Source organism: Neomonachus schauinslandi, chromosome 5, assembly GCF_002201575.2.
Source record: "Neomonachus schauinslandi chromosome 5, ASM220157v2, whole genome shotgun sequence".
Lineage (NCBI taxonomy): Eukaryota > Metazoa > Chordata > Mammalia > Carnivora > Phocidae > Neomonachus > Neomonachus schauinslandi.
Genome location: NC_058407.1, coordinates 15,510,395 through 15,535,498, shown reverse-complemented (window position 1 = coordinate 15,535,498; position 25,104 = coordinate 15,510,395). Strand labels below are relative to the sequence as shown.

Here is a 25,104-nt window from a genome sequence, read left to right as displayed (position 1 = left end):
TTTGAAAGGACAAACTAACCAAACTTACGACAGATGGATGTCTAGATGTCAATTAGGAAGTTAGGAGGCAGGAAGAATGAAGGCAAGGAATGGTGGATTGGAAGGGAAAGAAAGGAACAGACACATGGATGAAGAGGACTAATGGGAGGTGAATGTAAGGGCTCTAAAGAAAAGAAGAAAAATGGAAGAATGAAAAATATCCAATTAAGATAGCCACTAATATGACAGAGTTTTCAATGCAGGGTGAAGAGAAGGAGAGAAACCTTTCTTAAATTCCAAAAAAGAGGGTCTGGACCTGTCATGGTCCACAAACTCTAACTGCATGTGTTTGCACATCTGAAAATAAGAAATGTTCCCTGACCACAAAGATATTACATAATCATACAAAAAAACCATATTCTAAATAAAGAAAAAATAACAACAGAAGTGCACTTAATGAACTAACTGTGCAAACTACAGTATCTTATTTAGGTAAAAAGTCACATTTCAGCCTGTATTAATTTCTACTATCTTTCTGGCCCCTAGTAGGATGCTCCATACCATTTTGATGCTTCCATAGTAAATTACCAGTGACTAATAAAATACAAAAAAGCATATCAGAAGCACTTTCAATCATTCATTCATTCTTTAAATCAACATTTGAGCATTTTCTTGAGATACAATAATAAATATAAATTCATATTCCTTAAGGCCTCCCAAATTTAATGAAAATAAGGTATAAAAATAAACTATTAGTTATTGAAAGTGTTATAAAACTTCATGGCACTGAGGAAAGACAGAAAAGTCAAATCTGTTACGGAGGACTGTAAGGTTTCACAAAGATGTTTGATATGTATGGGTCTTTTACTATCATAGCATTGTACTTTATAACAGCAGTGTAAGATGATCTTTAACAGCAGTATCATATATCTTCTGGAACTGAATTACACTAGTACATGTATATGTAATTTATTCCAACCTCATTTTAAAAAATCACATAAAAGTATTTGTAATCTAGGCCTCATACTAATCTTTGTCTATTTTTAGAGAGCACTGCATTTTGCCTTCAAAAGGACCAGCAAAATCAGGTAAGAGAGCTATTTGGGGGCTTTAGGAGACTTACAGGGAATTAAATAAAATCTGTTAAACATTTGTAAAAGACAAACTATCTTAGAGAGCTATATATAATGACTTTCTGTAGTTAGCCTGAAAGAAATTTCTTTCCTGAAAAATATTCAAAAATGCTGCAAGTTATACTGATTTTTCTGATCTATGACCTAAATTGCACACAACTATCTCAAGTTTGCCAGCGGTTTTTCCCAATCGTAACCAAATAAGAACACCCCCCCCCAAAAAAAATAAGGGGGAAAAAAAAAAGAAGAAATCAAGAAGTTCACAGAAAGTAAACCACAGGGCGCCTGGGTGGCTCAGTCGGTTGAGTGTCTGCCTTCAGCTCAGGTCATAATCCCCGGGTCCTGGGATCAAGTCTCGCATCAGGCTTCCTGTTCTGTGGAGAGTCTGCTTCTCCCTCTACCCCTCCCCACTGCTCATGATCTCTCTCTCTCTCTCTCAAATAAATAAAATCTTTAAAAAAAAGATAGTAAACCACAGTATTATAATTAGATTTGTGACTCCTTCCCAAAATGACAGTACCTACTCTCACCACAATGGCAATCCCTTGAACAATGCCATGTAATCATTTTTCCTTCAATAAATATGTTTTGAGAACCTATTATGTACTATGAACTGCACTAGATGTTAGGGACATAGTTATTTAAAAAAAAAAAGACATTCCTACCATTTATTATGTAGCTTATATTTTAGTGAGGGAGGGATGCAGACAGAAAAATAAAGGAATGAGTCAGATGGTAATAACTGAATAATACAAGATTAAAGAGGAAATGGCGATTTTATACAATAAAGAAATGGAGATTGTTATTTCACATAAAATTGTCAAGTAAATCCTCAGTGATAATGGAACACTTATGCAGAGACCTAAAGGAAAGTGAGGGAACAAGTCACACTGGAAGAAAAACATTCTGTGCAGAAGGAATAGCATATGTATAATCAGATGAATATGCATAGTATCTTTGGAAGAATATTCAAGAGATTAGTATGGCTACAGCTTAGTGAAAGGTAGAATGCTAAGAAATTAGGTTAGAAAGTTATCAAGTTCCAGTTCACACAATATCTTATAAAGTATTATATGGACATCACATTTTATTCTGAGATGTCATTACAGAATTAATCTTACTTATGATTATGAAGGATCATAACACGTTAAAGGAGAGAAAAGGAAGAACCAGGGAACTCTAAAAGGAAACTACTGCAACATTCTATGCAATGGCTTTGGTCAAGATAATTATGAGACATGGTCTGAGCTTGGGTACATTTTGAAAGCAGAGAAAATATAATTTAATCAATACGTTTAAAGTTAAAAAAAAATAAACAAAAGCAAGCAAACAAGCAAGAACCAAAAACAGTAAGTTTAGGGAGTAAAAAATGGAGTAAATTTTTTTTTTCAGATATGTGAAAAAGAATGAAAGAAAACTCTATAAAAAATATAATTGAGATAAAACAATGATACAGTTAAAAAGAGAATTATGTAATGGAAAGCTGATATAAAGAAATTTTACAAAATGAAACAGAGAAGCAAAAAATGGAAAGTATGGAGAAGTAAGACATTAAGAATGCAGTGAAAACATCTAACAAGTGTACAAATGGAATTCCAAAAGGAGAAAGGAGAATGAGGTAGGAGCACTATTTGAAAAGTTAACAGCTGAAGAATTTTCAGAACTGATTAAAGATACTAACTCAAAGGTTCAAGGAGCCTTACAAATCAAGAGGAATGAATGTAAAAAAACAAAACAAAACAAAACACCAAGATCCATTATTGAAAAGCTGAAGAACATACCAAAAAAAGAGAAGATTTAAAATTAAACAAAAACACCCTCAACAGGGCACCTGGGTGGCTCAGTTGGTTAAGCGACTGCCTTCGGCTCAGGTCATGATCCTGGAGTCCCAGGATTGAGTCCCACATCGGGCTCCCTGCTCAGCGGGGGGGTCTGCTTCTCCCTCTGACCCTCTTCCCTCTCATGCTCTCTGTCTCTCATTCTCTCTCTCAAATAAATAAATAAAATCTTTAAAAAAAAAAAAAAAACACCCTCAATAAAGTAGCAGCAGGCATGGCAGCTGACTCTACTACATCTCTAATATGCTGAAAGAAAATAATTGTCAACCTAGAATTCTATACCCAGCGGAAATAAGGACAGAAAGACAGTACCTTTAGACAAACAAAACTTGAGTGTGCCACTAGCAGTCCTTCACTATAGAGCATTCAAAAAGATATTATTAATGTAAGAGAAAGTGATTTCAAGTGCATGATTTGAGATGCTAGAAGGAATAAGGAACACAGAAAGTAGAAATATGTAGGTAAATAAACATTAGCCTTATAAAACAGCAAAGACTGTATTTTGGATTTTTTAAAAGCAAAAAAGAAGGGGTGCCTGGGTAGCTCAGTCAGTTAAGCGTCCAACTCTTGATCTCAGCTCAGGTCTTGATCTCAGGGTCTGAGTTCAAGCCCCACATTGGGCTCCATGCTAGGTGTGGAGCCTACTTAAAAGCTAAAAAGAGAGAGATAATTAGTATGTAAGTCAGGAAACTAATTGGACTTTAAAATTTTAAGTGTTTCAAGGGCCTTGTATTAGCTAAAAAGGGGCAGAGTTATGGATTAACTTTAGACACTGATCAGTGTGCCTGCAGTAATTTTTGGATAAATACTAAAAGAAGTTAAAATTATGTGTAATTTAAAGCTAGTATAAAGAAACGAAAAAAAGTTAAAACAATTAATTTTAAAGAAGGGAAGATAAAGCAGACAGGACAGAAAAAAAAAAAAGAAAAGAAGATGGTGGATATAAATCTAAATGCCCTGGTAATTACAACAAATGCAAATAAGCTTAAATTATAAAATAAAAATTGTCAGACCAATTAACTCATTTACTAAACATCTTGACATCTGAAGATGCTCTTGTGATTTTTCTTTGGTCTATTAGTATAGAGATTATATCACTGTATTTCCAATATTGAATTACCCCTGCATTTTCAATATGCATGTAGAGCGTATCTTTAAATATGACTTTTGTATTCTATTTGATAAATATGTATATTTTATTCCTAAATAATATTGGACTATAGATTCCTCCTCTTTTATTATGCTCTAGAACAGTGCTTTTCATGGCACTAAATTTACATATTCCTAAAAGTTCTGTAGAACCCAACTATGAACCTATCTGGGCCTGATGCTTTTTCTAAAAGTAACTCTTTGACAATATTCTGTATTCCTTCTGTAAGAACTGTCCTTTCAAAAGATCAATAAAATTGAAAAGCATCTGGCAATCTAACTAAGAAACAAACAAAAAAAGAGACAAAAATACAAATACCTATTAGTAATCGTGAAAAAGGGACTATAACAGCAATTCTGGTGATTATTAAAATAAAAGAATGGGGCACACAACTTTAGCAATACATATGAAAATATAAAACTAGATTAAATGGTAGACATTAGGAAAATATGAATTATTATCAAATTAAATGACCAAACTGACTGAAAAGAAAACCTAAGAAAATTAATAAACACCAATGGAACTGAAAAGTATGACAAAGATGATCTAAGTCAGGACTTGTTTCACTGCAATAAACAGAAATCTACTCAAACTAAGTCAAGCAAAAGAAAAAAAAAGTATTGGGAAAATACTGGGGTATCTCACAGAACCTGTACTCAGGGAGTATAGTCAGCTAAGGATTCTATAATGTTAGGAACCCAGGATTCCTGCTCCCTTTTGGAACTGAATGGTCTCATTTGTTCTTTCTATACATGTGCCCATTTTTTTTTCTTTCTACAATCACTTTTCTATGTAAGATTCCTAGCTTTTTATGCCTGCTAATGTCAAGGCCCAATACCTACCAACTAGAGTCTCTATGTGCCTTTTTGAAACTTCCAAATTCCAAATTGGTAGAGCTTGGGTAAGGTACAACTCTAGATCCAATAAACTGTCCACAGGAGAAAGACAAAAAATAGAGTACAGAGTCATAAGCTACTTAAAAAAAGGTAAATTCATCCTTTCAGTAAGGGTTTTGACAGGGACAGTATAATGTGTGAACTGCACAGGTAGGTACCCTGAGATATCTACAAAAAGAACCTTTCTCCTCCCAAAAGCCCCCAACCCAAAAGACTTTATGGGTGAATTCTAGCAAACCTTTTTTTTTTTAATAATATTTTATTTATTTATTTGAAAGAGAGACAGCAAGAGTGAGAGACAGAACACAAGCAGGGGGAGTGGGAGAGGTTGAGCAGGGAGCCCGATGCAGGCCTCGATCCCAGAATACTGGGATCACAACCTGAGCCAAAGGCAGACACTTAACAACTGAGCCACCCAGGCGCCCCAAATTCTAGCAAATCTTTATAGAACATAAAATCCCTGCTATTTATTCTGTTAGGGAGCATAAAAAGGATGTAATGTTACAGATTTATTTTACAAGGCTAACAGGATCACATTGTCACAAACCTAACAAAATTAACTCCCAAAGCAATGGTCAATGAATTACATTTTTTTTTTTTTTAAAGATTTGATTTGACAGAGAGAGACACAGTGAGAGAGGGAACACAAGCAGGGGGAGAGGGAGAGGGAGAAGTAGGCTTCCTGCCGAGCAAGGAGCCTGATGCAGGGCTCGATCCCAAGACCCCGGGATCATGACCTGAGCAGAAGGCAGATGCTTAATGACTGAGCCACCCAGGTGCCCCGAATTACTCACATTTTTAATAGAGATGCCAAAATTTACATACAAATATGTACACATATTCATATGAATTCACATTTTCATATTTTTAAAACTATTACCAATAGCATACTTCTTAGGAGTGATACTGTAGAGATACTTTCTTCATATTATTTGATTTATAATTATCAGTCTTCATCAGAAAAAAAAATTTTTAATTTAAATGGCCTAGAAACAAACCTCAAAATGTTAAAAATTTAGTATATAGTTAAGATAACAGTTCAGTAGAGATATTAATTAGTTAGTACTGATGGAAAGACTGACCACCATTTTGGAGGAAATGACCATTGTTTGAGGTAAAACAAGTAAAAGTTCAACCTCAGTGTCAATATAAATTCTAGATAGAAGAAAAATTTTTATGTATAACTGAAAACATAAGTGTATTAGAAAAGCATATAGATAAATATCTTTTTACAATTTTATTTGGTTTTTATTGTTGTTGTTGTTGTTGCTCTTTAGAGAAAGAACGTGCGCAAGCGGGGGGTGGGAGGGGAAGGGCAGTGGGAGAGGGAGAGAGAGAATCTTAAACAGGCTCCACGCAGGGCTTGATCTCAAGACCCTGAGATCATGACCTGAGCTGAAATCAAGAGTCGGACGCTTAACTGACTGAGCCACCCAGGTGCCCCATCCATTACCCTCACTTTGATAACACCTTAAACCAAGTTTATCATTCTAACCCCCAAACTAGCTCCTTTGGACTTTGTCTCCCTTTCTGTGATCCCAAAACTTAGAATCATCTGTCTCCTCCTTTTCTAAAACCTCTCATATATATCACAAAATCCTTTTTAGTATTTCTCTTTCATTGATTCAATCTTTGCTTTCTATTCCTATTATATGACCCAAGGTTATGACCCTCATTACAAAAAATAGCAACACTAAACCCTATAATAAACAAGGTATGTTAACTCGAAACTGAGAATCTGACCACCCATCACATGTTAATATCAATAAAAGGACTGGCAGGCACATTCTTTAATACATATACACTATACAGTAATTTAATACTAAGTCATTCTATTTATACATAGCCTTTTAATTCCAGCTGGCCTATATCACTTAAAACAGCAAAACTTAAAGACACCACATATGTCATCAAGATATTTAGTTTGTTGTTATTGTTGCTACTGAGAGGTAAGGCTGGAATAAGATAAAAATGGCAAAAGTAACTATAGTCAATAGAATCCCATTTTTTAAAATAGCATTTTTCCTTCTTTCATTTCTAGGAAACCCTAATATCCAATTAAAACAAGTAAGCAATCCAAAACAAAAATATGTGAGAGTTTTAAAATGTCAAATCTTAAAAACCTTAGTTACATCTTTTATAGTACTAGGAATTATTTTTCCTAATACCATCACAGAAATCATACAATCCCTCCAAATCCTCTGTAAAACAGAGGCCAACACTCACTGATGGCCAAGACTAATTTCACCTTGAGAAAAGCAAGCTATCACTTTCTAGCACATCTCATTCCTGTTTCAATCAGTTAAAGTTCTAGGCATATCAAGAGTCAAACCTGGGGCACCTGGGTGGCTCAGTTGTTAAGCGTCTGCCTTCGGCTCAGGTCATGATCCCAGGGTCCTGGGATCGAGCCCCGCATCGGGCTCCCTGCTCCGCGGGAAGCCTGCTTCTCCCTCCCCCATTCCCCCTGCTTGTATTCCCTCTCTCACTGTGTCTCTCTCTGTCAAATAAATAAATAAAATCTTTAAAAAAAAAAAAAAAGAGTCAAACCTGCTTATGTCAGTTGAACTTAACTGTAATCACATAATTTAATTAAGTTTTAATTAATTACTGATTAAATGAGTGTAAAAAGAAAGCAGTTTGTCAAATCACTATGTTGTACACCTGAAACTAATGTAACACTATGTTAAGTATACTTCATTTTTTAAAAAGCTGTTTTATTGAAAACTAAACTGAATGCTTCAAAATGGCTCGATAAAAGGTGAATCACTAAAGTTTCTAATTTCCTGTGGATAAAATATTTATAATATATCATAAGAAAAAATGTACCAAAGAAATGTACTCAAGTTTGCTTCACAAGAGTCTTTAAGGTTTTAATCAACTTTAAAAAAAAATAGGCACTATCAGACTATGGGTGTAATTTATGCATGAAAGCCAACATGAAACTCCATCAATGAAATCAGCAGAACAATATTCATTTATACACTCAACCTACAGGTACATGTTGAATACCTGTATGAACTTTTTGGTCTCAGGACCTTTTATATTCTTAAAAATTACTGAATAATCCCAAAGAGCTTTGTCTTATAGGTAATATCTACCAACATTTATGTGAGAAATTAAAGCTGAGAAAATTTTAAAATGCAAGACTATACGCGCACACATTCCATTAGCCATCACAGCAATAATGTCATTACTTATCAGCATCTGGAAAACTTACTTTATACACATGTAAGTGACAGTTAAAAAGTCAAATAATGTCTTAGTATTATTATAAATGAAGATAGTTTTGGCTTAACTATAAGAGTCTCAAGAACCCATAAGCATCTCTGGACCAACCAATGAGAACCACTATTATAGGGTTAAAGCGCCAATAATGAATAATGAGGAAGCAACAATGAATCAACCCCTTTTGTGTAATTTGCTGAAGAAGTAAGACAACAAAGAAGTAAATCAATAAACCACAAAAAAATGTGTGCCCATTAAAACAGGGCAAGGAGACAGGGAAAAGTGGGAGGTATGTAGAAGTAGGGGCAATTACTTTACATAGGATGGTCAGAAAAGGTCTCTTTGAGAATGGCTATTGAAGGAATGAGCCCTGCTAAGGTCTGAGATAATATTCCACGTAGAGAAGCAGAAAATGCAAACACCTTGGAAGCCATGGGAAGATTTTGAGCATAGAAATGACCTGATCTGATTAAGGTTTTTAAAATATTCCTCTGGCTTCCACATGGAACAGACCAGGAAGACAGGTATAAAAATTGAAGTAGAAAAGTTAGGAGGCTATTGCAATGTCCTGAAAAAAAAAAAAAAAAATTGGTGACTTGGACAGTATAATAGCAATGGAATGGTGAGATTTGAAAGGATATGAAAGTTATTTTTTAAGGAAAAGCCATAATAACTGCTGAAGGACTAGACACGAGGTTGTGAGGAAAAAAAGAAATGAAAAAAAGATGGCTCCTACGATTTTGCGGAGCACCAAGGTAAATGTTGCCATTTACTGTGATACAGAGAAACCATGGTAGGTGGGGAAGATGGAGGCAAAACCAAGCTGAAGATATTTATTTGGAATCCAAATAAAAACACTGGATATGTGGGTCTGGAGCTCAAGATAGAGGTCAGGGCAGGAAATGCATGATAGGAAATCATGAGGCATTCAAGTATGTGACTAGACAAGATCACCTAACGAATAAATGTGGATAAAGAAGTGAGTAGGAGAACTGAGATCTGGACTTTTGTCTTACATCAAAAGTTGTCAAATTAACATAAATTTATGTAAGTGTTCTTTTTTATGTTTGCCGTTTTCAGAAAACTAATTGCTGGTCCCAATGGTATCAGATATCAGAGCTTTTTTCGTACTTCCCTTTTCATATTAGGACACTGACTCAAGAATCTCTGGAACTTCTCTCAAACCAGTATTTCACTCCCTCCTTCCTCCCACCCACTCCCCCCCTCCACACAAACACTAATCACCTCTACTCCTAATTTCTCCCTCTCCTTCCCCCAGGGTTCTCTCTCCTCTGTGCTCCCAAGATTTGCATATTTCTACAGAGGTCCTATTTAACATTCTATATTCTAATTATTTGTCCTTTAATGGTGTGAAAGTTTCCTTATGGGCAGGAACCTTGACTTTAATCTTTGTATCCCCAGGGCCCTGCAAAACAGGCTCTTAATGTCTCCTAAATGAATAAAATGAAGGGTGAGTGACCTACCCAAAATCAGTACCACTACTACTCAGTAAGAAAGTAGGGATTAGAATCTAGAGAGCCAGATATTCTAAACTCACTTTAGTCTGTCATTCAAAGAACGCTACATTGGGGCCTCACGTTATCTATATATTTCCTATTTATCATCCTGTCTTGACCGTAAGTCTGGTGATGTGCCCAAAATTCACTTTCTTCAGCCTGTCCAGAATCTGGTAAGATTTATGTCTTACCTTGCCCATAAAAACTCTCATCAATCCCTCAATCATTGCCCTCCTCCCCCACACCAGCCACACACACAAAAATCAGTATCCCCTTATATAATCTGATTTCTGATCTTACAGCTACATTGAAACTATTCTTTCAAAGTTTACCAAAGGCCTTTATAAGTTAAAGTGTAATTTTCAAAACAGTAAAATCATGATTCTCATAAAAATATTAAATATATAGCAGAGATTTTATTTAATTCATTATAATGAATTAAGGAATCAGTAAGATGCTAAAATTGGTTCAAATGAGAATTGGACATACAGAGATTTACAATGCTCATGCTACGAAATTCATTTGCATGACATGAATAGGAATAATTTACATTGGTATGGACAGGAAACATTTGTTCTGTTATCAGTTTTCTAAATCTTAACTTTTTAAAAAATTGTATTTCAAGTGTAATTAAACATACAGTGTTCTATTACTTTCAGGTGTACATTGTAATGATTCAACAACCCTATACATTTCTCAGTACTCATCAACATAAGTGTACTCTAAATTCCCTTTACTCTTTCACCCACCTCCACACCCCCCTCCCTCTGGCAGCCACCAGTTTGTTCTCTGTATTTGAGTTTGGTTTTTTCGTTGGACTCTTTTTCATTTGTTCATTTCTTAAATTCCACATATGAGTGAAATCATATGATATTTGTCTTCCTCTGACTTATTTCACTTAGCATTATACTTTCTAGGTCCATCCATACTGTTGAAAATGGCAAGATTTCATTCTTTTTTATGGCTGAGTAAAATTCCACTGTGTGTGTGTGTGTGTGTGTGTGTATGTACACCACATCTCCTTATCCATTTATCTTATCAGTGGACACATGCGTTGGTTCCATTCTTGGCTATTGTAAATAATGCTACAACAAACACAGAGGTATATACATCTCTCTGAATCAGATGCAGAAGATGTTTTCATTTTCTTTGGGTAAATACCCAGTAGTGGAATTACTGGATCATATGGTATTTCTATTTTTAATTTTTTTTTGTGGTTTTATACCTTTATTTGACAATCAGCGATTAGTTCTCATCCACATTAACTGTCTGTAGATTTTTGAGAGTGGTGACAGGTACATAGGTAACCAGTGTGTAGAGCTTGTTTGGTGAATCTTCATCCTTGTTACGTTTTCTGGACAACTGCACATGGATACGGTATGGAACATTCCTTTGGCCCAGACAGCTTTGTTGAGCCTCGTGTCAATGCATACATCTGGAGTTCCCATCTCCTTCATTGCAAATTTCCGGATCTCTTTGAGTGCCCGAGGGGCACGCTTCTTGAAACCCACCCCATGGATGCACCTGTGAATGTTGATGGTATATTCTCTGGTCACTATCTCGTTGATGGCAGAACGGCCCTTCTTCTTCTCGCTACCCTTCTTCACGGGAGCCATTCTGCCAGGCCCTGGTTGGAAAGGAAGCTATTTTTAATTTTTTGAAGAATCTCCATACTGTTTTCCACAATGGTTGCAGCAATTTGCATTCCAACCAATAGTGCACAAGGGTTCCTTTCTCTCCACATCTTCACCAACACCTGCTTCTTGTGTTTTTAATTTTAGCCATTCCAACAGGTGCGAGGTCATAATCACATGGTGGTTTTGATTTGCACTTCCCTGATGATGAGTGATGTTGAGCATCTTATCATGTGTCTGTTGGCCATCTCTATGTCTTCTTTAGAAAACTGTCTAGGGGCTCCTGGGTGGCTCAGTCATTAAGCGTCTGCCTTCAGCTCAGATCATGGTCCCAGGGTCCTGAGATTGAGCCCTGCATCAGGCTCCCTGCTCCACAAGAAGCCTGCTTCTCCTTCTCCTATCCCCCTACTTGTGTTCCCTCTCTCGCTGTGTCTCTGTCAAATAAATAAATAAAATCTTAAAAAAAAAACACAAAAAAAACACAACTGTCTATTCAGGTCCTCTGACCATTTTTAATCAAATTGTTGAGTGTTGAGTTGTCTAAGTTCTTCATATATTTTGGATATTAACTCTTTATCAGATACATCACCTGCAAATATCTTCTTCTTTCACAGATTGCCTTTTTGTTTTATAGTTTCCCTCACAAAAGCTTTTTACTTTTGTGTAGTCCCAATAGTTTAATTTTGCTTTTGTTTCTCCTGCCTGAAGAGACTTCTAGAAAAATGTTTCTACAGCTGATGTCAAAGAAAATACTGTCTGTACTTTCCTCCAGGCATTTTATGGTTTCAGGTCTCACAGTTAGGTCTTTAATCCATTTTGAGTTTATTTTTGCGTATGGTGTACAAAAGTGGTCCAGTTTCATTCTTTTTCATGTAGTTGTTTAGTTTTCCCAGCACCATAACTTTTTTTTCCCCCAGAGGTAGAATTTAGTGATTTATCAGTTGCATATAACACCCGGCATTCATTCTGTCAAGTGCCCTCCTTAATGCCCACACCCATTTACCCCACCCCCCCACCTACCTTCCCTCTAGCAACCCTCAGTTTGTTTCCTATAATTGAGTCTCTTATGGTTTGTCTCCCTCTGATTTCATCTTATTTTTTTCTTTCCCTTATGTTCATCTGTTTTGTTTCTTAAATTCCACATATGAGTGAAATCATGATATTTCTCTTTCTCTGACTTATTTTTCTTAGCATAATACCCTCTAGTTCCATCCACATCATTGCAAATGGCAAGATTTCATTCTTTTTGATGGCTGAATAATAGTCCACTGTGTGGGGGCGCCTGGGTGGCTCAGATGGTTAAGCGTCTGCCTTCGGCTCAGGTCATGATCCTGGAGTCCCGGGATCGAGTCCCGCATCGGGCTCCCTGCTCGGCAGGGAGTCTGCTTCTCCTCCCTCTGACCGTCCTCCCTTTCCTGCTCTCTGTCTCTCGTTCTCTCTCTCTCAAATAAATAAAATCTTAAAAAAAAAAAAATAGTCCACTGTGTGTATATATGTGTCTGTGTGTGTGTGTGCACATCTTCTACATCTTCTTTATCCATTCATCTGTTGATACACACACATCTTCTTTATCCATTCGTCTGTTGATGGACATCTGGGCTCTTTCCATATTTTGGCTATTGTGGACATTGCTGCTATGAACATAGGGGTGCATGTGTCCCTTCGAATCACTATATTTGTATCCTTTGGATAAACACCTAGTAGTGCAATTGCTGGGTTGTAAGGTAGCTCTATTTTTAACTTTTTGAGGAACCTCCATACTGTTTTCCAGCGTAGCTGTACCAGTTTGCATTTCCACCAACAGTGTGGGTTGGAAGGGCTAGGAAGGGTTCCCCTTTCACCACATCCTTGCTAACATCTGTTGTTTCCTGAGTTGTTAATTTTAGCCATTCTGACTGGCCAGCACCATAACTTTTATCTACACTTTGCCTTTTATCTCTTTTTACAGAGTTGTAAAGTAGTATAGACAATCAAGAACAAAAGTACATATCCCTAAGTTAGAATAATATAATTTCTGGAGGGTCCTCTATATCCCAGAGGGTCTACTGCCCGGCATTCAAGACATGCAGTCATTTCTTCCACCTGTTTCCAAGTCATTGAGTATTTTTCCCATATAACTGTCAAAACTCATCCTAACTTGCCTTCTTCAGCACAATGAAGAAAAATTCTTGCCACCTTTGGTTTCCATGATGCAGTACTCACCAGGCTCCTCTTTCTACCTCTCTGATTGATTCTCTCAGTCTCCTTCACCAGTTTCCATTCATCTTAAGTATAGTAACCACCAAGATTTTGATGCATTTTACTCTATCCAATATCATCAGTCATGTTTCACCTATTAATTATATAGGAAATATTCCCATATCCACAGTTCTAATGTCTATAATCCCCGAACTTGAACTTCTCTTTTCTCCATTTCCCATGTTGATATCTTAGCAGTCCCTCAAATTCAGCAATGACCTAAACTAAACTCATTCTTTTCCTCATCTAAATATGGTCTATTCCTGCATTCTCTAACTAAAGAGCTAATTGTCAAAGAGGCACAAAGCATGAGAATCTTACATTCTAATGCCTCTCTGAAACTGCCTTTTTGACAGTCACCTAAACTGTCCACTGAACCTCTACAATCACTCTCTTGCATCTTCCCCTTCCTCACAGACTTTTCCCTAATTAAAGCCTATACTATCTTTCAATGGACTATTGATAAAGCCTCCATACTGCTCTACTATCTCTTTCCTCTATCATTCACTCAACTGCCAAAGTTATATTTCCTCAAACAGGAGTCAAAGTTTTTCTGACCTTTTGATCTGAGTTCTTACATAATAGGCATCTATTGTTTTAGGACATCCACCTACTTTCTACTCATTCTACTTCAGTTACTTCAGTCCATTTGAGTTGATCCACCCATGAGGCACACAACTGCAGCTCACACAGATGCTCACAATGACTGGCTCATAAATTGATCCAAACAGAGCCACTGAAGTACCACAGACTTTGCTGAGACTTCTGGGGCAGAGACATATGCTTTTTACTACTGTAACTGCTATTGTTATTGCTATATTTCACCACCAGAGGACAGCCTGAGAAGCCAACCCAGAATAAGTGAAGTTTGGAGATGTAAAGAGGGAAATTTGGTCCTGGAGACATCTTCTGAGCCCTAGCACCAACCCATATGTCTGAAGCCACTTCCCCTTAGGTTGTTCAATTATATTTGCCAATAAACTCTCTTTCTGCTTAAGCCTGTTTGAGTCAGGCAAAACCATCCAGAGTACTAAACAATACCTGTCTTTTCATGCACCATATGACTCAGTTACACCAACATCTATACCAGTATCAGAATATTGTGCCTTGCCTCATGTTATTTTCTTAGCCTGAAATTTTCTTCCCTCAGCCTGGATGGAATTCCTTCCCTCTATTCTGTGTTTATTAAGATTCATCTCATACTTCAAGGCTCAGCTCAAATGCCTCAGTGAAGCAATCCTGTAAGGCTAGAAAAAGAAGCAAAGGACTAGATTACACAAGGATTTTAAACTATGCTATGGCTTTTGAACTTTAACCTAAAGGTAAAGAAATGTCACTGAAGGATTTTAAAGAGTAAAGCACATGAACAGATTAGCAATTTTAAAGGATCACTCTGGTTGCTGTATAGAGAATGAATTAGAGAAGGGCAAGGGAGACAATGATTCATAAACTACTCAAATAATCTAGCCAAAAGGATGGTGGTATGGAAGTGACAGTGGAGAGAGAAGAATGTATTTCTGTGGTTATTTTATTGCTGAATAAATCCCTCTTTATACTGTAAACTCTCTAAGGGCAGAGAAATTATCTACTGACTTCCATTTACCCACAGAAATTAACAAAGTGGTTGGCACACCAGTAGAACTCAAATATTTCTTAAATAAATTAATATATAATTAACAATCTAATCTGTCAATTGAGCAACTGGGCAAATGATGGTATTATTTATGAAGATAGGACACACAGGAAAATTCAGTTTGTTTTTGAGATAGAAATAATGGAGAAGATGATCTTTGTGGTTTTTAATTTTTTTAGAGGGGGAGGGGAGAGAGGCTGAGGGGGAGGGAGAGAGAATCTCAAGCAGGCTCCACGCCCAGCCCGGAGCCTGACACAGGGCTCCATCTCACAACCCTGAGATCATGACCTGAGCTGAAATCAAGAGTCAGATGCTTAACCAAGTGAGCCACCCAGGTGCCCTAATGATCTCTGTTTTGAACAAACTGAGTTTAAGGTAATATAATACAATCAAAGAGACAAGGAATCTATATATAATGGATGCATATCTGGGGATCAGGAGAGAGATATGAGCTGAAGATGCTGATTTGTGAATCTTGAGCAAATGGATGGTAACTGACTTTTTGAAGAGAGAGGAGACTGCCTAGGAATTATGTAAAATGAAAAATGGGTGATCACAGACCTAAGGGGCATTTAAGAGCTGAACAGAAAAAGAGAAGTAAAGGAAGAACACTAATAGCTTTGGCAGAAAAAAAAACAAGAGGAGGGTCCTCTAACCAATGTAAAGGGAAGAAGAGGAAAGTGTGGTCAAAAGTGTCAAACATGGTAAAAACTCAAGGAATGAAAAGTTTAAAAGTATCCTTTGGATGGACACTGTCTTGGAGTAGATGCAGTGGAACCCAGACTAGGAGTGGATTGAAAAAGGGTGAGTAGAAAGAAGATAAAGAAATGAAGTCAGCCAGTATTAGATATCTTATACATTAAATTTGGCTATAAAGAAACTGAGAAACATAGTTAGAGAAAAGGAACATACTCAAAGGGTAGGTTTTCTTCCCCTGTTGGTTTTCCTGTTCTTACAGAACTGGGACTTATGCATGTTTAAGTGCCAATTGGAAGCAAACCAAAAAGAGGTTAAAGAAAGGATAAGAGAATAAATCATCAAAAATGAGAGTGACAATATGTGTGTATATCAAAACATCATGTGGAACACCTTGAATATATACAATTTTTGTCAACTACACCTCAATAAAGCTGTAAAAAATATGAGTTTAAAATGGGGTATACCTGAAAAGACTGGTTTTGAATAAGGAAAGCAATGTCTCTTCTACTGAAGTCAGACAGTAGAAGGAAAGAATGGGTAAGGATGTAGGTATATTTATAGGTTTGGTTATTGAAAATTAAAAGAATCTACATGTGATAACGTCAACTGTGTTTTTTTAAGATTTTATTTTTATTTATTTGAGAGAGAGCAAGAGAGAGAGAGAGAGAGAGATAGCGCACAAGCAAGGGAGGGGCAGAGAGAGAGGGAGAAGCAGGCTCCCCACTGAGCAGGGAGCCTGACGTGGGACTCAGTCCCAGGACCCCAGGATCATGACCTGAGCCAAAAGCAGACGCTTAACCAACTGAGCCACCCAGGCGCCCCTGTCAACTGTGTTTTAAACATGCTGAAGTTTAAATGTCAAAAATAATATCTTCACTGAAAATTATTTCTCTGAATTATGAGTTTAACACATATTAGCATCAAAGTTAAATGAAGTAACTGTCACATTCCTAAACCCTAGACTTAACAAAGAAAATTTTAAAAAGATTTATTTAATGCCTACTTTGTATGGACACTGTGGAGAACACAGAGAGAGCTCTTCCCCCCAGTATCTGTACAGCCTTGTTACCTCCCTTTCTTTAGGGCTCTGTTCTCACAGTCTGCTCTATCTCTCTCCATTATACTTACCACCACCTGACATATTATATATGTTTTATTGCCTGTTTCCCCTCCTAGACTAGAAGGACCTCAAGGGCAGGGACTTTCTCTTATTTACTGTTGTATCTCCAGTACTAAAACAGTGCCTACTATAAATATGAACGAAAAATAAATCTCTGATTGAATGAAATGGTACCTTTCTTCAGGAAAAAGAGTTGCAATCTGTTAAATGAAGGAGAAATGAATATATGAGGACTATATCAATATTCACAAAGTAAGAAGTATTTACTTCTTTTTAATGGTATTTAATGGTGATGTGGGAAGCAGTATCAAAAAATGGCCTAAGACAAGATGTCCATCAACAGATGAATGGATAAAGAAGATGTGGTATATATATAGAATGGAATATTATGCAGCCATCAAAAAACGAAATCTTGCCATTTGCAATGACGTGGATGGAACTGGAGGGTATTAGGCTAAGCAAAATAAGTCAATCAGAGAAAGACAAGTATCATATGATCTCACTGATATGAGGAATTCTTAATCTCAGGAAACAAACTGAGGGTTGCTGGAGTGGTGGGGGGTGGGAGGGATGGGGTGGCTGGGTGATAGACATTGGGGATGGTATGTGCTATGGTGAGTGCTGTGAATTGTGTAAGACTGTTGAATTACACACCTGTACCTCTGAAACAAATAATACATTATAACAAAGAAGAAGAAGAAGAAGATAGTAGGAAGGGAAAAATGAAGGGGGGGGAATTGGAGGGGGAGACGAAACATGAGACTATGGACTCTGAGAAACAAACTGAGGGTTTTAGAGGGGAAGGGGTTGGGGGGATGGATTAGCCCAGTGATGGGTATTAAGGAGGGCACATATCAAATGGAGCACTGGGTGTTATACACAAACAATGAATCATGGAACACTACATCAAGAACTAATGATGTAATGTATGGTGACTAACATAATAAAATAAAATTTTAAAAAATGGCATAAGAGTTCACAAGACTGTAAAGTGTAAAGCATCCCAGACAACATGATAAAAAATGTATTATGGAAAAGGCGGCGGGGTAGGTAGATTTTTTTTAAGTGTACAGTTCAATGTTTTTTTAGTATATTCAAAGAGTTGTGCAACCATCACTGTCTAGAATATTTTCATCACCTCCAAAAGAAACCCCATGCCCCTTAGCTACCACCTCCCAACTCCCCCAAGTCGGCTAGCCCTAAAAAGCCACTAATCTACTTTCTGTCTCTACATATTTGCCTATACTAGACATTTCATATAAACATAATCAAATAATTTGTGAAATTTTGTGACTGGCTTCTTCACTTAGCATAATGTTTTTAAGGTTCATCCATGTTGTAGCATGTATCAGTACTTCATTTCTTTTTATGATTATTACTCCATTGTATGGATATAACATATTTTAACCATTCATCAGTAGATGGCCATTTGGGTTGTTTCTAGCCTTTGACTATTATGAATAATAGTAAATTATTAAAATAATAGTCCTATGAACATTCATATATAAGTTTTTGTGTGGTGTAATTTTAGTAAGAGATAAGTAAAGGAAGGAATTGAAATTTTTTTTTAAGTAGGCTCCACCCACAAACTGGGGCCTGAACTCACAACCTTGAGATCAAGAGTGGCATGCTCTACCAACTGAGCCAAATGGAAATATTTTATATCATTCAATCCCAAATATGACAAATTCAAGATAATGTTTTCACTGATGAGGCAAAGTGAATTTTCATAAAGCTTAATTTATTCAAGTCAAAGGACTGTCCTTTATTTTCCAACAATGTCCTTCAAACTTTCTTGTTAAATGTTAAAGCATCCCTTTTAAATGAAATTATAGCAATATTAAAAGGTAATTTTGAGGTGCGCCTGGGTGGCTCAGTTGGTTGGGCATCTGACTTTTGATCTCATCTCAGGTCTTGATCTCAGGGTTGTGAGCTCAAGCCCTGCACTGGGCTTCACGCTGGGCATGGAGCCTACTTAAAAAAAAAAAGGTAGTTTTGTTAATTTACTTAGGTAAAATAAACTTCATTAAATCCAATCCAAAAATCTAGGAAATGCTGTTGACTGAAGTAAATGGCACGAAGGAAAGAAGGTAGAAACTCACAAGATAGCCTGAATGCCAACTAAGGAGATTGCACATTATCCTACGGTCAATAAGGAAATGAATAAAGTTGTTTCAGTATCAAAGTACTGACTTCCGGATGCCATTTCATTCAATGAACTGTAACTGAGCTACAACTATATAAAAAGTGCTGAATTCGGTGCTATGAGAACAGACTAAATAAAACTCTGTCCCTGCCTTTTTATAACTTAGTTTTTAGTATAAGAAAAAAGTTTCTATTCATTGTTTACATCTTTACCCATCTTTCAGAGAGGACAATATTTAATAGTTAAAAATAATCTTTTAAAAAGGAAAATATGGGGGTGCCTGGGTGGCTCAGTCATTAAGCTGCTGATCTGGCTGTCCGCTCAGCAGGAGGCCTGCTTCTCCCTCTCCCACTCCCCCTGCTTGTGTTCCCTCTCTCTCGGTCTCTCTCTCTGTCAAATAAATAAAATCTTAAAAAAAAAAAAAAAAAGGAAAATATGGGACTATTCTTACTGTGCTTACAAGCTTTATTTCACTCATTTGACAATGTGAGTTGCTGGGTGTACAAAGATAACATATAACTCCTATCCTACAGAAGCTTACAGTCTAGATTTTATAAACTTACCAAATGCTCTAGAGGAAACTGACTGCAAACATGTAATTAGATATTATTCACCTAGGGCTTTCAATTTAGTAGCAAATAACAAAAAAGCACTTACAGTCACATTTTAAGCATTTTACATTTGTTAACTAATTTATTAACAATTTTATGAAAAGGTTATTACTATATTATTTTAAGATATTATTAATACATTAAAATATATTACATTTATCTTTTCCCAGAATCTACATTAATGACATCAGTTCTGCTAATGAGTGCTTTTATATACAGTTGCTGTATCATTCCCATCAGCACAAACATACGGTAATTTCTCCAATCTTAAAAAAAAAAAAAAAAATCCTCTCTTGAATTCACATTCCAACCCAGGCACCTCATCATTTTTCTGATCCCCTTATAACAAAACTCCCTAAAATAGCTGTCTGTAGATGTCCCCCAAATTCTCTCCTCTCAGCCTCTCTTTGCCATTCCAGAAAGGCTTTGCCTCTGACACTACTGAAACCACTCAAGACTATAAATGACCTCAAAATCCTAAATAGGATTTTTAGTTTTTAGTCCTTATCTCACTTGACCTATCAGCAACACCTGACATAGGTAAAGCATGCTCTTGGAAATACTTTATTTGGCCTCTAAGACACCATACTCTTCTGGGTTTTCTTCTCATCTTACTAGATACTCCTCAATCTCCTAGGCTAATTCTTCCACAGCTCCACAATTTCTACACATTACAGTATCCAAGACTCTGACCTTGGACCTACTCTGTTTTCTATCTACACTCACTTCCTTATGTTCTCACAAAGTCTCATGGCTCCACTACAATTTAACTTTAACAGGGTAGGGATTTTTTTTAGCTATTTTTGTTAATGCTGAATGCCCTGAACCTAAAAAATGCCTGGCATGTAGTAGGTGCATGACAAATATTTGTTCAATGAAAGGATGAATGAATAAATGGCTTTAAATATTATCTACAAAGTGATGACTCCAATTTATACCTCCTGCCTGGAACTCTGTCCTGAACTCCCGATATATCCAACTGTCAATCTGCCATCTCTACTTGGATGTATAATAAACATCCCAAACTTAAGTCCAAAAGAGAACTCTAATCACCCTCCCAATGGCTTCTGCAAATGACTTCACTTTCTTGGCCAAGTGCAGCTTTAGCCTAGTTCCTCAAACCAACAATTTCAAAATAATCCCTAATCTCTTCTCTTTCTCTAATACCACATAACCAATCTGCCAACAAATACTGTGGATTCTTTTTTTTTTTTTTTTAAGATTTTATTTATTTATTTGAGAGAGAGAATGAGAGAGAAAGAGCATGAGAGGGCGGAGGGTCAGAGGGAGAAGCAGACTCCCTGCTAACCAGGGAGCCCGATGCTGTACTGGATCCTGGGATTCCAGGATCAAGACCTGAGCCGAAGACAGTTGCTTAACCAACTGAGCTACCCAGGTGCCCAATACTGTGGATTCTTCCTTCAAAATATACTCAGCACTCAACTACTTCTCACCACGTCCACCACTATCACTGTGGTTCAAGCTGGAAGAATGCAATAGCTTCCTGTTTCTTGTCCACCTTCTCCTCCCAATCCAGAACTATGACCAGAGAAATTTTTTCAAACTTAGATTAAACCACTTCTCTGCTCATAATCCTGCAATCATTCCCTCTTTGCTCTGAGTAAAAGCCCAAATCTTGACAACTGCCTATAAACCTCTACTCAGCCTGGCCTTATTATCTCTGACCTCACCTACTACCACCACTAGTCTGCTCCTTTTTTTTTTTAAAGACTTTATTCATTTATTTGACAGAAAGGGACACAGGGAGAGAGGGAACACAAGCAGGGGGAGTGGGAAAGAGAGAAGTAGGTTTCCCGCTGAGCAGGGAGCCCGATGTGGAGCTCGATCTCAGCACCCCGGGATCATGACCCAAGCGGAAGGCAGACGCTTAACGACTGAACCACCCCGGCGCCCTTATTCTGCTCCTTTCATATTGCTTCTTTTGCTGTTTCTTCCAAAGGTTAAACACATTTCCACTTCATGGCCTTTTCCCTCACTGTTCCCCCTGCCTGGAATGCTTTTCCCCTAGACATCTGCAATCCATTACCTGTTTCATCAGTTTGTTTAACTGCCACCTTCTGAGTTCTCGGCGATCACCATATTTAAAACTGCAAGGAGGGGCACCTGGGTGGCTCAGTCCGGTAAGCAGCTGCCTTCAGCTCAGGTCATGATCTCGGGGCCCTGGGATGGAGCCCCAAGTTGGGCTCCCTGCTCAGCGGGGAGTCTGCTTCTCTCTGCTCCTGTCCCTGGTTCGTGCTCGCTCATTCTAGCGCGCTCTCTCAAATAAATAAAATCTTAAAAAAAAAAAAAAAAAACTGCAAGGATAATCCCACCCCATTGTATTCTTTATCCCCTATCTCTTCTCTATATTTCTCCACAGCTTTTATCACCATCAACTACTATATATTTGACTTTCTGGGACATAACGCTCGAAAAGGATAAGAATTTCTGTCTGTTTCATTCACTGCTATATCCCTGGTGTTTAAAGCAGTGCCTGGTATACAGTAGTGATCAATAACCCATCTGTCAAACAAATGCTTTCATTTCCACCAGGGAGCCTAACAATCACCTAGCCTGGTATTCAGGAAAAGACCATAAAGCTTCCCGAAAATTTTTTTCAGGGCTCTGATCCCTAGAAGGCTTTATACTTTGCCTAGAAAGAAAAACTGTGCTTTCTCTAGTCAACCACAAGGAGGAGTTGAGAGGAAGAGCTGAGCAAAGAGAAACCAGATGTTTCCCTTGCTTTTCCTACGGCAACCTCGAGGTGGAAGAAAAGTGGATTTGGAGGTGCCTGTACTGAATGATTTTTCTCCACACTATGCGTTACCTAGACACACACAAACGTAAACACGCAAAGCCGCGATCCTTTCGAATGCCACAAAGAGGCCAAGAAAATCAATCCACCGGCCACTGAGAACTCGGGAGGGTGTTTAACTCCACCGCTAAGAATTCCCCATAAAACCAGGGGAAGAGTTCCCAATAGCGCAGAGGCACGTAACTCATACATGAAGGCCAAGGTATTCCAGGTTGCTGGTACTCTCTGGCCAGAGAACTATTAAATCAATTCCATTTCACACTCAAGGCACCTCCAACTTGGAAAACGGCGTAAGTACCGCGGTCCCAGGCCTAAATTCTCAGATTCGGCCGACTGCAAGTCAAGTCCTGATTCATTAAACACCAAAATCCCCATTTCCCACGGGATTTCGACTTACCGCCACCTGTTGATGCCCACATTGGAGGAGCCGGCGAACCAGGGGTCAAGGATGTAGACGCAGCGGATGGTGTCAGCGCCCTGAATGCACTCCTTCAGGGCGGGGTTGTCGTGAAGCCGGAGCCCCTTTCGGAACCAGTGCACGGCGTTCACCCCCATCCCGGGGGCGCGGCGGCGGGCGAGTCTTTGCCCAGTTCCCCCACCGAGAAATTCAAGGAAGGAAGGGCCGGCTCATACCCAACACCTCTGCTTCCAGGGGAACCGCCACACCCAAGGAGAGGGGAGAGGGCGGCAGAGGGGAAAAAAGGAAAAAATGAGTCCGAGGAGGGGACCGGAGGAGAGGACGCTGGAGGCGCAGCTGGAAGATGAATGGAGGTTGCCGTCAGCGGAGTCCGGGTGTGACGCCCTTTAGGAGCCGGCGCCCGCCGCAACCGCCGGCACGAGCCGCATCGCTTCCAGGGCCTCGGAGCCCTGGGAGTGAGCACGTTCCACGAACCCGAGCCGCCACGACGGCGCCGACCGGCACCGGCAGCCCCAGGAGGTTCGTCACGGAAACCTCGCCCCACCGAGGCGGCCCTGGAGGAGAAAACGGCCCGCCTGAGGAGAGCCACCGAGAGGGATGAGAGGGGATCCAGCCACAGTCGGCCACGCCGTCTCTCGGCCGGGGGAAGAGGAGTGAGCGCGGAGGCGGTGGTCGAGGCCGCTGGACGGTTGCCGGCCGGTGACCGGTCCCGAGGCTGCCCGGGTGACTCCGCCGCCACCGCCGCGTCAGCGGCCTCGGCCCCGCCCCCGGATCCTCATTGGAGAGCGCGCTCCCCACGTGACCCCCGGCACCTCACGTTTCTGAAGTGTGTTTACTACAGCGGCTCTGACTGAGGAATCTGCTCGCGATTCAGTCGCTTCTAGGGGGCGGCAGCTGCTTGATCTCAAAGCCCTCGACCCTCGCCCAGACTCCGAGCTTCCTTTCTCTGCCCTTTTTCTCCGCCGATTGATCGCCTAGAAGCGCCCACGGTGACCACAGGCCGCATGTGAGGAAAGGCTTAGCCCCGCCCCTGGAGGCCGTGAGCGTCCCCTATTGGCTGAGGCTCTCTGAGACCCGGATGAGCACGGGGATGCGGGGAGCTCACGGGGGCGCGCTCAGCTGGGATGGCGCGCGTGCGCTCTCGCTGCGTTCTGGAGAGAAGGAGGGCGCGGCCGAACGTCTGGAGCGCGCTCTGGGATTCCGCGTTCCGGGAAGGCCTGGAAACAGCCCGGTGTCTTCCCGGAGCCGGCAAGGGAGTCCGGCGGGGAGTGAGCGCGGGACGGGTTGAAAGGAGAGAAGAAAGCTCCGTTAGACTTCAAGCCCAACCTTGTGCTTCAGTGCAGCTTTGGCTAAAGAAGCCGACTTTGGAGTGTGTGGAGCTGGCGCCCCCCCCCATTCTTCTGGCCCTCGTGGTGTGGCTCCCTCGGATGTGTTCTGGGGAATAGGGGTAATGGGCAGGGCAGGCGCCAGGCACCCGGAATTCCTTAATACTATCTATGTATCTTCAACCTGTCAGCCCTGATTTCTCACCCTTAGTGTGGTAGAGCGACAGTGAGCATCAGGCCCGGTCATTCCTTTCGACATGTGATGGCCTTATATTCATTAAGCGATTTACTGAATGAACCAGGCACTGTTCAGAGTGCTCGAGGTACAGGAGAGAAATAGACAAAAATCTCAGCCCTGGTGGAGTTTACGATGATATGTCTCTTAACCTTCAAACGTGCTATTTTTTCTTTTATAAAATGCTCTTTTTTAGAATGTGCTATTCACCATAGCAACCTTTGAGCTACCTAGTATATTTCTACACATGCCCTTAGACTCAGATAAAGTGGTACCTAATTTGTGAAAATATCCCTGTCATCCAGAGCAGATTTAGGACGTATACCCATCTCCCCAGGTGTGTCTCTAATACATTACTTAACATACTATTGTGAAGATTAAAAGTACATACTTTAATACCTAGCATGAAGTAGGTGTTCAATAATAGTATTTATTATCATAACAATGTGTCTCTGATTTCCTCTCAAGAACAGGGTGGCTGTCCAGTTTGTT

The 25,104-nt window shown here is 39.2% G+C and overlaps 1 protein-coding gene and 1 pseudogene across 1 annotated transcript in view; both read right to left on the bottom strand.

The window, feature by feature from the left end:
• CRY1 (cryptochrome circadian regulator 1) overlaps window positions 1–23,801 on the bottom strand; it is an 86,831-nt gene extending 63,030 nt beyond the window's left edge. The window contains exon 1 of the mRNA XM_021687606.1: window positions 23,032–23,801. Coding sequence (XP_021543281.1) covers window positions 23,032–23,189 — 158 coding nt within the window. The 5' untranslated portion in view covers window positions 23,190–23,801. The remainder of the gene's footprint in view (window positions 1–23,031) is intronic.
• LOC110578083 lies at window positions 10,984–11,375 on the bottom strand (annotated as a pseudogene).
• Window positions 23,802–25,104: the final 1,303 nt, after the last annotated feature.